The sequence below is a fragment of the Lithobates pipiens genome, unplaced genomic scaffold (genome assembly GCF_037356315.1).
Source record: "Lithobates pipiens isolate NorthernLeopardFrog02 unplaced genomic scaffold, aLitPip1_a1.2 Scaffold_23, whole genome shotgun sequence".
NCBI lineage: Eukaryota > Metazoa > Chordata > Amphibia > Anura > Ranidae > Lithobates > Lithobates pipiens.
The window spans coordinates 193,667,016-193,685,176 of NW_027507785.1; the positions used below are offsets into that span (position 1 = coordinate 193,667,016).

The window sequence follows — 18,161 nt, forward strand, 5'->3', positions numbered from 1 at the left end:
ATGACGTGCATGGATAGTGTCTGTTGGTGCCACATTGGCTGCCACCCTATCACAGGTGACACTATAAGTCACTAATCACTGCCATTACAGTATAGCATCTATAGCTGTGTAAATTCCAGTATACTGTAAATATCATAGTTTGTAGACGTTATAACTTTTGCTATAATATACACTTATTGGGATTTTTTTTTTTACCAAAGACATGTAGCAGAATACAGTTTGGCCTAAATTTATGAAGAAATGTGTGTTTTTTTTTATTTTTATTACTTTATTGGATATGTTTTATCACAAAGTAGAAAGTAGAAAATATAATTATTTTTTCAAAATTTTCAGGCTTTTTCCATTTATATCGCAAAAAAATAATAAACCCAGTGGTGAATAAATACCACCAAAAGAAAGCTCTATGTGTGAAAAAAATTATAAAAATGTAATTTGCATACAGTGTTGCATGACCGTACAATTGCCAGTTAAAGCAGCACAGTGCATATAAACGTGAGTAAATATGCAAAGATGCATGTGTTTGTAGGCTAACGAATATGCATTCCTATGGTTTTTCCATTCATGTTATAGTGTGAAAGGACTCTAAATCTATTTCCAGACAGCCTTTTTTGGTTTTGGCTACAGTGTGAAAGAGTTAATATTTATGTCATATTTTTTATTCTGTCTGTGAACCTGTTGGTAAGATTTTTTCTTACTTCATGTTCCTCTGAAACCCATGCAATAAATGGGGATGCAGTTATCACGAGGAAAGGAATGCATGAATAAAAACATAAACATTGTCTTACAGTATGTTTTAACCCTTCCTCAGTCTCCCAAAAAGGGTTTTTTGATTTTGTATGTGCCCCTTTTTGAAAGAGTTTCCACCACTCCCTGTCCAAATGAGCCACAGATTTTTAATAAAAGCCTGATGGAGGCTCTATCTCATCCTCACTTAATGCAAAACAAATTAAAACACTTGGGCTGGAGTTGGCCTTTGGGTTAACCTATAAATAATTTTTGTATTTTCAACTTTCTAGATAACTATTTGTTGTTCCAAACATCTTACCTGTTTGTGCCCATTTAGGAGGAGAAGGTTGGCTCTTTCCAGCTGAATTGATGGATCTCACTGTTATTTTGTAGGTTGTGGCCGCTTGTAGGCCAGTCACTGTTCCCGGGGAGCTTGTGACGATAGAATCAAAGAAATGCGTTCCAGCCTGAGCAATTACCTGATAACTTGTAGCTCCTGCCACCTCTGCCCATTCCACAGTTATACTATTGCTCAGCTTTGAATATGCCTGATCAATAACAGGTACCTCTGGAGCTACAGAAAAGTAAACAATAAAAAGTAAAACAGGCCCATTATTCATTACTGACTGTGCCCTAAAACTGTATAAGAAACCTACTAACCTGTCAGTTGAAGGGTCTGAGCATTAGCCATAGTACTGCCGTCTTTGTCCATGGCTTCCACCGTTACTGTATAGTTAGTATTTGGCAGGAGTGTGTTTATTGTTCCTATTACAGTGGCTGGATTAAATACTGCAAATGAAGACTGGCCTAGTGATAAATAAGGGGATGTTGTGATTTTATATGACATGGCACCTGTAACTTTAGACCACCGGACATAGAGGCTTCTGGATGTAACATCATACGTAGATATTGAGAAACCTGAAAGAAACGTGAATACAGATACATTATTGGTATACATTTACCTCAGGAGTTGTCAGCATATTTGGTTAAACCTGTTTTCTATGTTAAGCCAAACTTCAGGTCCTGTCTTACTAATAATCAAATGATTCACAAGGCCTCATTCACACGGGCAAAGACATACATACAATTCTTTGCATTTATATGCGTTAGTAGGACATTTCTGAATGCATCTAAAAGCATGTAATGATTTCAAATGGTACCATTCTCACTTTGTGATTAGATGTGTTCAGGTGCAGCTTAGCCGCCTTTAGAAAATATGGGATTCTGTGTGTTCAGGGACCGATTACCCCCTTCTCTACCAAGGTACGTTTAAAAAAAACATACTAGTGTTTAAGAGTTTAATCAAGCTCACTGATGCTATTGAAGCCATGAGCTTGGTATTGATTTTTTAGCCAAATCTCTGGACTGTTATCTTTTTTCAACCGTACCTACTATGTAACTATATATGTATGTAAAAGAAATGTAAAAAGTATAAAAACACCCCTTTCACCCTGCGCACACACCCAAATGCAAATGCACACATAAAGCAAGCACATGTATGTAAATTGTGATTGTGCACATGTGAGGTATCACTGCGAACTCCAGAGGAAGAGCAATAATTCTAGGGCCAAAATTCATGGTTAGCTCTAAACTGAAAACCTATAAAGGCTTTTTAAGTCATTGGTTGCATTTTTTTTTTTGTTTTACCATTTCACAGGCACATGCTATTTTAAGCCCCAATATGTTTGGTATCTATTTACTTGACACAACCTCATCTTTTATATGTTTACCAAAAAATGAGGTACTATATTGTGTAAGGGTTTCTACTTTCAGAAATACATAATTGTTTGGGGTTTAAAGTTTTGAGCAAAAAATTTTGATTTTGAACATGTGTGCGAAAAATTGAAAAATTGAAAAATTGTCTCAGTAGACAAGGGGCTAGAGCCGATTTCCAGCTTTACTGCTATTTTAAGGCCCCTTTCATGTGGGCAGATAGAATTCAGTTTCTAGCTGCGGAGAGATGAAGTTATCTACCGCACCTAAACTCACACAATGCTTTCCTATGGCCCCATTCACACACTGCGTTTAGCAAAGATTTAGTTCCAAAAAAATAAATTTGACTGTGTCCAGGACCGATTTAGCACAGCTATCTGCACATAACCACAAGTAATCGCAGTGTACTATTACACCTGCAGATAGCAGCGGCAACGAGGAAAGAAAACAACAGTAAGCACATTAGAAATGGAATAATGTTCCACCGCAGCTAAAAGCAGCCGCATGTAAATGCTGCAAATTGCAATGTTCAACTGCAAGTTATCGCTGTGCCTGGAGTCTTGGTTTTTCTAAATAATAAAACATGCCTTTAACAGCGGCAGAACAGCCACCCATGTGAAAAAGGCCTACATAGTTTGTTTTGCCCAAGCAGGCCCAAACTAATTTATGAAATCAACAGGTGCACCCACTGGGCACACTGTATATACCGTACAGTGTGTAGCCTCAGCTACATACAGTCACAGCCCTGTGTTCCCAGTGTGAGACGAGACCTTCCAGAGTTGGGCTAAGTGTCAGTTAGTCATTAATAGGCAGCTTTGTATTCTATGAATGAATACAAAGCTTCCTCTGATTGGCTGAGTCGGAGATCGTGAATTCATACAAGGCTGTATACTGTAGGTACATAGCTGAAGTTACATACAGTTTATACAGCGCTGAATCAACCATCACAACTTCCCCTACTGCAGCCGCAACAGACAGCTGCTGGAGATGAAACTGCTGCGATTTACCTCATTGGCAGTTGTGTGTAAATACTGAATAAAGGGAAAGTATAGTGTATATTCCCTAAGCATATATTTTGACCTATTATTGCTATGTTTACCTTTCAAATTTTTAAATGTGAACTCCAGGAATTTAATTTATGCTTACTTACATTGTGCTAGTTTGGCTCAATTTAAGTATGCCTATCTGATATCCAGAGGGTTCATGGGGATGCTGTAAATCACTGCAGTACCCCAAGTTACATACAGTGAGAGTCATGATCTTCTGGGTTCTGTGCATGTGGCTTCCCCTCTGCACCCTAGGAGGTTGGGAGGAGGCCTTTTAAATTACGTTCGGTTAGGGAAAGCCTTTTAAAGTTAGTCCTTTGTCTGTTCTATTTTAGAATAAAAGAGCAATGTTTCAGTGTTCACAAGCATATCAGGTCTCATCATGGTGTGTTCAAAACTTCAGAAATGTTAGAAAAACACAACAATAAAAGGGTAAAAAAAAAAAAAAAAGGTTTCATAAGAGTAAAGGTAGACAACTGTATGAAAAGGCTGTGGTATAAGCAGCCATTCCCCTGCACATGTGCTGCATAATAGTTATAAAGCAGTTCTAAGGGAGGAACTATTAAGGAAAGCCAACTTCTCCCTTATCATTTTCTAGTATTTATTTTAAAACTTTCCTGCATGACTGCATATTTCAATTTTGATGTAACAGATTAATACATGATAAAAGATTATACATGAAGATAAAATGATATACCTGTGTCAGCTGAAGCTATCTGTAAGACACAAAATATAAGGAGAGCAAATAAAAAATACATCATGACAAATCTGCGATTATATATACATATATTATACTTGTATTAACAATTACTGCAAAAATAAAAAAGCAACTGAATTTATTCAGATTAGTTTTGGTAAGACTCTTGCAGGTTCAAATGTCAGCCAATTTGTTAAACTTTCCTTCAGTACCTTGGTTTCAAAACTCTGTTCCTTGAACCTAATTGTTTGAGGGGCATGCTTATACTATAGAATAATACAAAACAAAAATGAAACCTATATAAACATGGAAGCTTCACAGCAATGTCTCTGTGACTTAAAGTGGTTGTAAACCTCAGACATAATGTATGAACAAAGTATATCCCTCTATAGTGTGTACTTGTCTCAATGCAGAGCACCAAGTGTAATTTTTGTTCACTGCATTGTTCCTGTGCTATAAGCATGAATCACTTCTGACAAGTTCCCTGACTCCAAGAGAAAAATGGTGACATGAGAGGGATCTCCATCTGGTTGACAGCCTCAACTCTGTTCCTGTGTGCTGTGTAAGGGGGGGGGGGGGGTGTCCCTTCACTCCAATCAGCTTTTAGAGCTCTGCTTACTCATATAACTTCAGCTCTGCACTCTCTGATTTTCAGAGCCGAGAGATGCGTTGTAAATTGTGCACTTTGAATGAATAGAATATTAGAAATAAAGAAGGCTGTAGATAAACAGGTACAAATGATACAAATGGCACAGATGATATAGGAGGATTTGTTTAATCTGTGTATCACCTGAGGCCAGTCACTTCACTGGGTATATGTGAGGGTTTACAACCAAAGAGATTCTAAAGGCTTTTTTTTATCTATTCTTTATGTGAAAAGAAAAAAGTTGTTTATACTTACCTGCTCTGTGCAATTATATTGCACAAAGTGGTCCCTTATCTCTTCTTTAGCGGTCCCCTGCTGGCGCTCTCCGCTCCTGAATGTTCCCCAATAGCAAGCCGTGTGTTACGGGGGCACATGTGAGGGCACACACCCGAGGTGGGCTGTGTGCGTCTCTGGACACACACAGCTCAGCTTGGCCATGCTTCCTCCTCACTGGATTTGACTGACAACAACAGGAACCAATGACTTCTGCAGCCCTAGTTAAACCTGTGAGACCAGGAAGAGGGGCGAGAAGAGCTTCAGATGGGCACAGCACTGGATCAATAGAGGACTCAGCTAAGTGTTTGGGGGGAGGAGAAAGCCATGGGAAATGTTTTTACTTTTACTGAAAGAAATGCTTTACGGTAAAACATGATTTGACTTTAGAACCACTATGATCAAGATAACATATGGCTGCCTAGCTTAGTCTCAATAACAATCTATAGCTACAGAGAATCTAGCTGAGAATCACTACTTCAGCTTATCTTCATAACCAGCGCCCCTCTGAGTGAAGTCCAGAGTAACACTGGTAACATAGGAAAACAGCTGGAAGCATCAAATCAAGCCTGAAGATACAAAGGGAATGATGGTGGGGAGGGGGGTACACCATGCTCGAAAGAGTACTCTAGTAGTAATTAGGGAGGTGCTCCCCACAGTAGCTGGGTTTTCCTACGATGGCCAGTGGTACAATCGAGCCTGGGTGTCTCTGCTTTCGAAATGTTTTGGCGCTTTTAACAGTTTCTGGAACTTCAAACAAAACATTGTCTTCAAAGCATATTGTGTTGGTGTGATCTTCTATACCGTATCTATAAAGAGTGTACTGGAAATATGTTTTGGATGTGTACAAAAGTGATGTCACTTTCTTTTTAATTTTCATGCTTAAGCACATATTAGTCAATACAAGGGAATTTGGGAACTATTTAAAAAATGTGATTATGAATCAGAAATTCAAAGATCTAAGTCAGCATTCTGGCTTTAAAATGTTGTGTTTAATGTTCTAAATTCAGTGCGTAGCTAGCCTAAGTCATACAACTGCACAAGATACAAATTATATACCAGTTTATTTTTGGAAGGTTTAAATCCATAGCTATCAGTTTTTTTTTGACAATTTTGATTTAGGCCTGTTTCACATCTATGCAGGTTGCAGTTTGCATATTCAAGGTGCACTTTGCGTTTTTCAATAAACACTTTTGATCCATTGAAGTCTACGGAATCACAAACCAGAAAAAAATCCCTGGCCCTTTCCATAAAATGCACAGATGTGAACTACATCCATAGGAAACCATGTTAAATGGACCTTAGTGTGTTTCTGCAAAACTGAAAACGCACTAAAAAATGCATTGGTGTGAACCAGGCCTCGGAAAGATGTGCTTATATATAAATTTACTTGGATATGTTTTTTTTTGTCCACTCATTCTAATCATATTTCAAGAAAAGTAGAAAGAATCTACAAATTCTATTTAGTAGATAAACAGTATTTATCGGTATACCTGTATGAAGACTTTGCTTCTACATTTTTGCCAGAAATGTTGTCACTCTAAACCTGGAGTAATCTTTTTTTTTTCCAGTTAAATTATTTTTTAAGAAGGAATTTTCCTTAATATAGTAGAATTTTTCTTCTTTGCTTTCCAACAACTATATTTTTTACACTGCAGATCAACATCCCAACTTTTTATATCAATGTCATTAATTGATTAACTATTTTTGGTAAACTTTATAAACAGGCTCATTAGAATGTCCAAATAAAAATCTGTACATAGGGACCTTTATGGCTGCATTATGATGACTTAAATTATCTAAAAATATTATATTATGTCCACAGACATTTAGACTTCTGGAAGGAAGTCTTTCACATGTGCAACAATACACCAGTGTTCAAGCTCTTCTGCTCTGAGCTTGGGCACTGCAGGTGATTATCCACAATGGGAAGACCTACATCATTTTAATATTTTCTGTTCAATAGGTTTTATGAAAGTTTTGACAAGTACGAAAAAGTAATGTAGATAAATATAAACACATACTCAGTTTAGATCACTTAAGTGTTTTTCAGCACAAATAAATGTCACCAATTTAAAAAAATGATGTCCAATTTTTGTCAATGGAAGACCAAATTTAGCCCATGTCCTCATCTGAGATAGTTGTATTTATCTATTCCCAATAACATATAATTAACTTTGGAGGATTCTTATGCCGTGTACACACGATCAAACAATCCGGTGGAAAAGTCCGGCAAACTCAAGTCCGCCAAACAATCCCCCCGTGTGTAGCCTCCGGCATACTTTTTTGACCCGAAAGTACGGCGGACTTGGAATGTCGTGTTGCACACCAATCTATCCGTCGAACTCGCATTTCGGCGAACAATCCGGCCGTGTGTGTGCCAGTCCGCCGTACTTTTGAAATGAGCGGACTTTTCCCGCCCGGAGAAAAGTCCGCTAATTTCGAGTGGGTCTCCAGGTAGGCGGGGCCCGCAAAGGAGACGTCGCTGGCCCCGCCGCCTGGTATGGACTTAAAGGGGAACCCCAACGCCGAAAAAAATCGGCGTGGGGGTCCCCCCCAAGTCCACAACAGACCCTTGTCCGAGCACGCTACCCGGCCGGCCAGGAAAGGGGGGTGAGCGAGCGCCCCCCCTCCTGAGCCGTACCAGGCCGCGTGCCCTCAACATGGGGGGTGCCTTGGGGAAGGGGGGGCCACGCGGCCCCCCCCACCCCAAAGCACCTTGTCCCCATGTTGATGAGGACAAGGGCCTCTTCCCGACAACCCTGGCCGTTCAAAAGCCATGTGACACCGCCCCTTGTCCCTCGGCGTTGGGGTTCCCCTTTAAGTCCATACCAGGCGGCGGGGCCAGCGACGTCTCCTACGCGGGCCCCGCCTACCTGGAGACGCGCTCGAAATGAGCGGACTTTCCTCCACACGTGTGGGCGAGTCTGTTCATTTCGAAAGTACGGCGGATAGTACGGCGGACTTAGTACGCCGTATTAGTCCGCTGAAAAAGTGCCGTGTGTGGGCAAGTAGCCCGTTCGGAAATTCCGACGGACAGTCTGGCGGAAGTCCGCCAGACTAAGTACGTCGGACAGACGGCTACGTGTGTACGCGGCTTTACAGGAAAATAAAGATGCCTGTATGATAGTGATGAGTCACTAAGAAAATGGAGAGCAGTTTGAAATGTAGGCTCAAAACCAGTGTGAATTAACAGGGTTTCAGTTTTAGATAAAACAGAAGCAACACAATGATGTAGCTGTATGCATCAAAAAAGTTCTTGAGCAGGTGTGCCATGTTTTTCTCAAAAGTAATCAAAAGATTAATGCTGTCAGTGGTAAGGAAAGAATAGACATCTGTAAATCCCTTTTGAGTCCACCATCTATGGATGAGGATAAAGGATTCTCCTGTCCAGGTGGAAACATAGGGCATTTCCCCAGGCCCAGTCAGAGGTGAAACAAGCCTCCAGAATAAAATAAACTGTTTGAAAAATTTTATAACAAACTATGAAAAAAAATTTTTCCTTAAAATGTTCTGTCTTTATTTATTTAGCAAAAAATAAAAAGCCCAGTGGTGATTAAATACCACCAAAAGAAAGCTCCATTTGTGTAAAAAAAATTCGAAAAATTTGGGTACGGTGTTGCATGACCGCGCAATTGTTATTCAAAATGCGACAGCGATGAAAGCTGAAAATTGGCCTGGGTAGGAAGGGGGTATTGTTTTTAAATGTGAGTAGCGTACGCATCTTATTTTTACCTTAAATACCTTAAATGAGTGTGTCAGAGAAGGGCTCAGTAATGACAGTCAATTGGAATGGGAGCCAGATAAAGGAGAAGATTGTTACAGGGTTACAATCAATTGCATCTAGTAAACCCCAAATTGGGATTGTCGAATGTGTAGTGGGGCCAGTTGTGCAATATGGGCTGTTCCATATTAGTTAATGGAAAGTGGCACTTCCAGGCCACCACTAGTCTTATGGCAGAAAAGAGTTATGCCCTGTACACACGGTCAGACTTTCCGATGGAAAATGTGATGCAGATCGTGCTGCCGGAAAATCCGAACGTGTGTTTGCTCCATCTACTTTTTCCGTCGGAATTTCTGACACACAAAGTTTGAGAGCTGGATCTAAAATTTTCCGACAACAAAATCTGATTGTTTCAATTCCGACCGCGTGTAGACAATTCCGATGGACAAAGTGTCACGCATGCTCAGAATAAATTACGAGACGAAAGCTATTGGCTACTGGCCTCTTTATAGTTCAGACGTACGTGTAGTACGTCACCTCGTTCTGAAGGATCGGATTTTCCGACAACTTTGTGCGACCGTGTGTCTGCAAGACAAGTTTGGGCCAAAATCCATCGGAAAAAATCAGACAGATTTTGTCGTCAAATGTCCGACAGTGTGTACAGGGCATAAAAGTGTTAAACCTGGGACAGGTCAAGCCCCATTGTATTTTTAATAATTTGTTTTGAAAATTTTCCAGAAAAATACTAGGTACAGGAATGGATAGAACTAAAAAAAAAGTAAATTTGCGAGGAACGCATTTAATCTACCAATCCAAGAGCTTTGATATTGGCTCTAGGAACATAAGAGAGCAAAAAGGTGATGGGTGAGAGGGGATAATTTGCTTGCTATTAAGTAGTGAAGTTTAGATTTTAGGTGAATTTTGAAATATGGAAGTTCCATGGTTTTTGCAAAGGTAAAGTTAAGCTGTGGATTAGACAAGATTCGATGTACAGAAATATCCTCAGCAACTGACTTTGACTTATTGACTTTCAATCCCGAGAATGCTGCAAATTTCTCTATAGAGTCAAAAAGACAATGTAAAGCACCATGAGGCAAAGTGATAAATAGAATATTGTCAGCAAACAGTAACATTTTATTTTCTGTTCCTGCTTTTTCCAAGCCTTTGATATCCTTATGTTGACTTAAATATAAAGCTAGGGGTTCTAATTCTAAGGCAAATACAATGGGGGATAAATGGCTTCCCTGTATTGTCCTGGGGAAGGAAGAGGATTGGAACCCACAATATTGTATAGAGGCAATGGGAACTGAATTTAAATTGCCAAGATAAAGTATCCAATGCTTTAACTATGTCCACAGAAAGGAGTAGTAGTTCTTGCATGCAGGTATGAGCTATTCTTCTAATATTATTGCTGACTTGTCTGATAAAACCAGTTTGATCTTGATGGATTCGTTGACCTTAGTAGGTATTATGATTTTAGTATTTTATATTGTTATTCTTTATTCAATTCAGCTAAGCACATTATTCTGGACATTGACAGGCCCTGCAAAATATATTTTTGTATGTAAACAGTGAACTGTTTGAATGTCCTTGGAAACAGATTGAGGGAAATTCAGTAAAACTGCTGAGCCACTTTTCTGGCATTAATCATTCTTGTCAATGTATTGCGGCAAATTCATGAAGCATTTGCAACAGTTTTGGTTCTGACAGCAACACGTGCACCAAATTCAGGTAATTTTAAAATGTGCCACTTTTTCACTGTGGCGCAGGGAATACATCACGTTCAAAATAAAATACCAATCCTATCTGAAGAAAGTGGAGCTAATTAAGACCATCTTAATAAGAAAGAGAAACTGGTGCAGACGGATTTAGCACAAGTGTCTTGTTTGGTTGTAACAGCGACTTGTGTGCCATATTCAGGTAGTTCTACCTTGCTCCAATAAAATGGATTTAATTAGAACCAAATTATGTTTGGCATACAGACAGATATTTAGCAAAAGTGTCTCTTATGCATTCTAAAAGTGGAATAGCATGCGCCAAATTCAAGTACAAGTCACAGACAAGTATATGAATTTGGCACATTCTGCACCACTTTTAGAATGCATAAGAGACACTTTCACAAAATCTGTCTGCACCAATTTTTACGAATTCCAGGAATTATCTTGAATTCTGACTAGATGGGGGGGGGGGGGGGGGCGTTGATCAATGGGCACCTGCAGAAAGCCTCAGATGTCTCCAGCCAACTGATTTCAAGTTATCTAGCAAATAAATGTGTGGGATAATTTTTGCCATATCTTTTTTCTATCCTATCCAGAGATGAAGCGGTTTCAAAGATATCTGGATGCACTTCTGTCTAATATCCGCATTGATATGTATCCACATTCTCAGACTAGGCCTTATGAGCAAAACATTGTGAAAATGTGATCATGTCCACATGTCTGATAGGCCTTTGATGTCTATAGTGATCTTTGCACATCAATATCAGTATTTTTCTGAATCCTGTCATGAACATTGTTGTATCCTTCATTTAGCCAAATTCAGTTCAGCACTTGTCCCAATGTCAAAACCTGTTACTTTTATATTACTTAAATTATAAGCTACTCTATGGCTTTATTAGGCAATTTTATTTATCAATGTAATAACTATATTATAAAATATTTTGACAGTCTGTAAGAAGCTCAACACTGTAATTATGAATAGCAAAACCTGAGATAGTAAATCTCAGTTGCCAGTATGCGATAGAATAGGTACTGAGTTAATATTTCCGCTGCAGAGTTATTTGCTGAATCTGCTCATTCATAAAGAGGAGAAAAATCCTAGCTGGTGACAGACCAAAGAGGGCAGATTTGGCTCAGAGTTTTTAAATGACCTTTCTACCTTCCGACTGTAAATTCCAACAAATGAAGTCTTGATAACTGCTAGAAATAACTGTTCCGAGTAAACCAGAAATATTTCCGGTCTAGTGCTTTTTATTTTATTATTTCTAGTTATCAGAGACAACTGAAATTACTTTTAAAATATATTTTATTTTACCAAAAGAATAAACATTTTAAAATGTTCACCTACAGTGACTTGATTAGAGAAGACTGCGTCAAATTAAACAGAATGAAAATTGCTTGTGTTGTCTACAACCAGATCTTTGTACATATTATGTCCTACTAATAATTTACAAGGTCAGCATAACAGCAGTCTTTCCTCCCCAATGTTGGTCCATGGCTTAGAATTAGGTTTTAAATTATTTTTATTATATAAAATACACTGCCCTAAAAGTCTAGTACCAAGGTTGATGAGTTAATTAGTAAAAGTATATTAAAACACAACAAAGTTGGATTTTAAAGCTCAAGTTCTGGTACTATGGTACTAAATCTGCATCTAATGAGGTGGCTTATAACTTGATCAATACCTGAACCAAGAAGAGGAAACATCAAACATGATAGTACTCAGGTCAGTAAAAGAAAGGAATAACAGCATACTGTAAATCAGCAAGTTTTTTTTCTGCGTGTTTGAAATTACAGCATGGGAACAATTCAAATGTAGGCATGTTTAAAGATCAATTTAGGTGACGGATACATTTAAAATAAAAAGGGAAATTAAAAAAAATTTAGCACTAATTTACAAGTATAGATAACATAAAACATGAAGTTGTTGCACACACACGAATTGATTTATGCATTAATACATTTTTTAGTATTCAAAAATAAGTGTACAATTTTCACTTTAGAAAATTGATCAGCTGTTTGTACACATTAAGTAAGCATGGGTGGAGCATACTACTGGATAAATATCTGCTTATCAAATTAGCACATAGAGATACATGTTTCAGAACTGTAACATTGGAATATTGTATTAAATGTGTACCTAATTGCAACAAAAAGGGCACAATAAAGCAATTGTCACAATTCTGGTTACTAATCCTTGTCAACTTGTCTTTTCTTTTTATACAGTTTTTAGAGTATAAATTCTATATGTCAATTGTATGTATTTAAATTATAATCTGCTCTTTAAAAATAGTTAATTGTTCAGGAAAGAAAAAGCTTTTCATCAAAGGCGTGCACAACTTTCTCGTAGGAAGGAGCATCTTTAAGATTATTAGTCTTGAGTGAAAAATGGTAAGCACATTTATCTGTGATATTTTATACAAGACATAATTGGTCATTCTGACCTATATAAAATATGAACAGCATAATTTGATGTATTAAAAAAAGCAGATTTCACTTACTGTTAACAATGTATAAAGCAGGAGTAGGAAATGTGAAAGATTGTGTGACATTCCCATTGCCATCTTCTGTCTTGTATTGTACTGATGACTACTGACTGTATTATAGCTCACAGGTGCTATGAAGAATGCAGGTCTGTGTCTGATCCCTCCCTTCCTTCTGTTGATTGAATGGGGGTGGCGGTTGCAAAGGTATATACTGTGAGATACTGGATCCTTACATATACAGACCTTCCTTCTCAAGAAACTGTCAAAGCAAAAGTATGAATGCCTGTGCAGCATTGCCATTGTCATCCATAGATCCATTTAAAGTGTTTCTATGGTCAAAATATATTGCTATATTCTATTCTACATTGAATTTCAATTATTTCCAGCCTACTCCTATTTATCAGAATGATCATTATATTTGTAAGCTTTGTGAAAATACCCACATTTACCTCCTTCAATTCTGTGACATGTGTAGCGCAACCCCAACAGGAGCTGTTGGTTAGTTCCAAGTTCTCCTCCCAAATTAGTGTAGCAGCAGCCAAGCACACAGCAACAGTCAATCTTTTGGTTCTAGTTTTTTGTTTTTTTGATTTATTGTTGATCAAACTTGAATGGGGATGGAGGAGGCTGTGGGATACTCCAGTAGCACAGTATAATAGCAAGAGGACACTCTTCACTAGAGTTGGGAAAATGGTTCGGGCCGAGCAAAAGTTTGTCCTGAAAATCGCCTGTTCGCTAATTGGGTGAACATCTGAATTTGCAGGGCGTTCGGGGGGGGGGGGGGGTGTTCGCATGCTGCACAGTGCATTCTGAGCCCTAATTGGGCAAAGCTTTGCTCAATCAGGGTGCAGTGAATAGCTGGTTGTAGGCTTCCCTGCTGATGGCTGAAATAAGAAAAAACCATGGCGGCATTTAAAATCTGAAAAATAAAAGGAGTGGGGTTTTCCACCCCCCCCCCCAGTCCATACTACCTGGTATGGATTTTAAGGGGAACTCCATGCCAAAATAAAAAAAACAGTGTGGGGTCCCCCCACAATCCATACCAGATCCTTATCTGCGCTTTAAGCTTGCCATGCAGCCTCCTGAACCATACCAGGCCACATACCCTCAACATGGGGGGGTGGGTGCTTTGGGCATGGGGGGCTCTGACCCCGCCCCAAAGAACCTTGTCCCCATATTGATGGGGACAAGGGCCTCATTCCCACAACCCTGGGCTGTGGTTGTGGGGGTCTGCGGGCAGACCCTGCCCCCCATGTAAATGAGTACGGGTTACCCCTACCCGTTCACCAAAAAAGTGTCAAAAAGTAATAAAAACACAGAGACAGTATTTGACAATTCCTTTATTAAAAAAAAAAAAAAAAAAAAACTGTGTTCCCCGATGTAGATCCATCATCAATCACAATGTTGCTGCCACCAACGGAACCAAAAAAGAAAAAAAAGGTTCCATCTCTACTAAGGCAAACCACCAAATGCCTGGCTTGTCATTTTGACAGTTCTTAAATACGTAAGGGGCAGAGCCACCTGGTGACGTCACCTGGTGACATCTCCCGCGTGTGATGTCACGGACCGGCGCATACTGGTTGCCAACATACTGTATATCGCCAGCATCAGCATTTTCTGCCTGGGCTCTTCCGAGTGTTGGTCTTCAGCCGTTTTAATTGGTTGGGGAAGGATGATGTCACCCCCGCGTTTGTAGGAGTTCTACATTCTACAGAAGGCTGCAAGCAGACAGGCAAGTTTAATTTATTGCAGAAGAGACACTGCACATCTTTTCTGCAATAAACAGCCTGCCTGCTCGTACTTTTCAATTTTAGACTTTAGTTCCACTTTAAGTCTAGGGGTGGAAGAATACAATGCAATATTTATCTTATTCCTTGTTCTGACAGGGTTTTTCCATTCTGTTCAACTGGTCCCTGAAAAAATTCTCTCTGAGGTGCTCCAGCTCGTGGTCTCTGACATCATAAAATACAATGCAGGACCAATATTCCTGCATTGCATGTAAAGGCAGCCAGGCCCACGCACAGCTTGCGGATCAGACGGGAGAGCTCCATAACTTGCCATAGTAAGAAATAAGGCATTTAACCCTTGCAGTCAAATGTTTTTTTAATGATGGCTGAAGTTGAGCTTCAATTATGATCAATATTCACTTTTCTCTCTTCAGAAAACATAAAAAAGGCAGGAAAAGGTACAACACAAAAAGCTAAATTATTGGCCCACGTTTTGGCCACTCCACCACATGCTTGACAGGCAGTGCTCATTTTTCTTCTCAAGCTATGCAGGGTGTCCTTCCTTATTATTTTTAGGTTTTGTTCATGTGGGCATACATAAACCTAAACTGCATCTTTTTATACACTTTACAGCTTAGCCCATGCAAACTATGTTCCTCACTAACATGTGAGGCCGCTGGATGTGCAGTATAAACTGTATGTAGCTGCGGTTATACAGAGCATACCATGCTGTGTTCTAGGTTCGAGCCGAGACTTCCAGTATCACAGCGGCGCTCAGCCATTCAGTGTAAGTGATGTATTTCATCAATAAATACAAAGCTTCCTCTTATTGGCTGAGTCAGAGAGGTGGGCTGATGATGTCACAACCTAGGAAATCCTGTTTCTTCTTGCTGGAGGCTTCCATTTTGCTGAAGCACAGGGACCCTGAGCAGCAGTAAATTTATAGGCTGTCAGCAGATTGGCTTCCAGTTGCTTTGATTTTGGGGACAATGCCAAAAATAGAGAACAACTGAGCAGAGCAGTGTATTACTGGATTTTAAAGAGTATAGGCACTTATTTTTTATGTTTTACACACCTATACCTGCACAAGGGGGTATCCTGAAGTGATCTAGCAGGACTTAAATTTTTGACTAAAGTTACACTTTAAAATGATGCACAGGGCACATGCCACATATGCCACACCCTGGATATACCATTGAGAGTCAGCAATTTTAGTGCAGAAGAGGAGCCTGTATTACTGTATGAGACTGAGGGCTCATTCACACTGCCTGCATGCTAAACACTTTATTGTACAGTGCAGTCAGCTGTCCGTTTTGGGTTGTAGTCAGCTGCAGTGGGAGGGTGGTTTGATGTGCATTTCGATGCATCACAATGGGGTAGATTTACTAAAGCTGGAGCACTCTGGTGCAGCTGTGCATGGCAGCTAATCAGCTTCTAACTTCAACTTGTTCAATTAAGCTTTGGCAATAAAACCTGGAAGCTGATTGGTTCCTATGCAGAAGTGAGCCTGATTTTGCACCCACAGGGAGAGCAGGGAGGGTTGAGTGTGCCGCTGGAAGAGAAGGCACAGCCGTGACAAGCTAGGAAGTACACTGGGAGCCAGAATTAGGCGCAGAGCTGGAGCGGCCTCCCCCTATGCATGTTTAACTGAGATCATTGAGGGGGGGGGGGGCAGAGATCACAGACAGGCGCTGCACAGCCACAGAAGCCATCACTGGCTCCATCCCCAGAACAGATTTACCTGACGGTTAGGTCTGGAGATATACTGTATCCAGGTTTCTGGTGGCGGCAAACCCAGGCATAAATGTCAAAATCAGGACTGTCCGAGTCAGTCCCGTACAGGTGGCAACCCTAACTGCAAGCCAGCCCTGCTGATCAAGATTGTGTTTTTGGCTTCTGTGTACTCCTTGCTGTGTGTTCTACGTCTGATTCTAGTTATCGATCTTGGCTTGTTCTTGACTGTCCTTGTCTGCTTCGTATCCCGATCCTTGGCATGTCCCTTGACTATCCTTAACTGCTTGTTGCCCTGACCTTTGGCTATCTCCTGACTATCCTTTGTTGTCACAGTCTGCTGCTTCCTCTCTACCTTCCTGCAGTCTACCATGAGTGTAAACTGGGAGGCCCTGGGGATAGCAACCAGGAGCCAGACTGCAGCTAAATCCATCCCCACCACTAGGGTCCTCTGGTGAACACCCGCTGGCTCTTAGATTCTGTGCCCTGGGAAATCTCATGCTCTAGCTCCCAGTGTGATCTGTGTTGGTGATCTAGAATACCTGCTCTCCTGAACTCCATCCGTAGCAGTCAGCCGCAGGGGCGTACTAAGGGGTTGGCGAAACCGGTGCCCGCTGGGGGGCCCAGGACAGGGGGGGCAAATTGCCAGGGTCCTACACCCTCCGCCACCCCTTTCACCCACTTCCAGCACGTGTAGACCCTCCTCCTCCCCCCGGGCCCACCACTCCTCCCCGTCGCCGCTTTAAGGCAGCCGCGTCTAGTTGTTTGGCAGTGCTGGCTGGGCTGGGCCTCGTCTCGAGCTGCAACCCGATTGGCCCCAGCTTTTCTCACTCTCCCGTGCACAGGCCAGCTCCGCCCCTGGCCCTTGAACTGTGCAGCGCGGAGGATGTCTTGGTGGCACGGTGCGGTGGTACTGGTAGTAGTACTAGTACTTCCTGCGGGGTGGCCTGTTACACACACCTGCTGGATCTGCTGGCTGCTGAAGGTGAGAAGGAGAGCCAGGCTGTGTGTGCGGTATGGAGGGAGGAGGAGGAGATGTCCAACAACACGTGTGTGTCTGTGTGTGACTGCAGACACATGACGTCATAGGACACGTCATACACATCATTGTTCAGTGTAGTGGTCATTGTTCAGTGTAGGGGGTCAGTCTGTACTGTAGTGGTCAATGCGTAGTGGTCAGTGTGTAGTGTAGTGGTCAGTGTGTAGGGGTCAGAGTGTAGTAGTGGTCAGTGTGTAGTGTAGTGGTCAGTGTGTAGGGGTCAGAGTGTAGTGATCAGTGTATAGTGGTCAGTGTATAGTGTAGTGGTCAGTGGGTAGTGTAGTGGTCAGTGGTTAGTGTTGTGGTCAGTGGGTAGTGTAGTGGTCAGTGGGGTATGGGGTGTGTAGTGGGCAGTGTAGTAGTCAGTGAGCAGTGAAGTGTTCAGTGGGGTGTGGGGTGTGGGGTGTGTAGTGGTGAGAAGGAGAGCAGGGCTGTGTGTGTGGTATGGAGGGAGGAGGAGAAGATGTCCTACAAGACGTGTGTGTGTCTATGTGTGACTGCTGACACATGACGTCATAGGACACATCATACACGTCATTGTTCAGTGTAGTGGTCAGTGTGTAGTGGTCAGTGGGTCAGTGTGTAGTGGTCAGTGGTTAGTGTGTAGTGGTCAGTGGTTAGTGTGTAGTTTAGTG

General features: G+C 40.9%; 1 protein-coding gene across 1 annotated transcript in view; it reads right to left on the bottom strand.

Moving 5' to 3' along the window:
• LOC143928090 (fibronectin type III domain-containing protein 7-like) overlaps positions 1 to 13,174 on the bottom strand; it is a 48,668-nt gene extending 35,494 nt beyond the window's left edge. Inside the window, exons 1-4 of the mRNA XM_077452711.1 lie at positions 13,045 to 13,174; positions 4,183 to 4,201; positions 1,387 to 1,644; positions 1,046 to 1,300 (exon numbers count right to left, since the gene is read on the bottom strand). Of these exons, the coding sequence (XP_077308837.1) occupies positions 1,046 to 1,300; positions 1,387 to 1,644; positions 4,183 to 4,201; positions 13,045 to 13,107 (595 nt within the window). The 5' untranslated portion in view covers positions 13,108 to 13,174. The remainder of the gene's footprint in view (positions 1 to 1,045; positions 1,301 to 1,386; positions 1,645 to 4,182; positions 4,202 to 13,044) is intronic.
• Between the last annotated feature and the right edge of the window lie 4,987 nt (positions 13,175 to 18,161).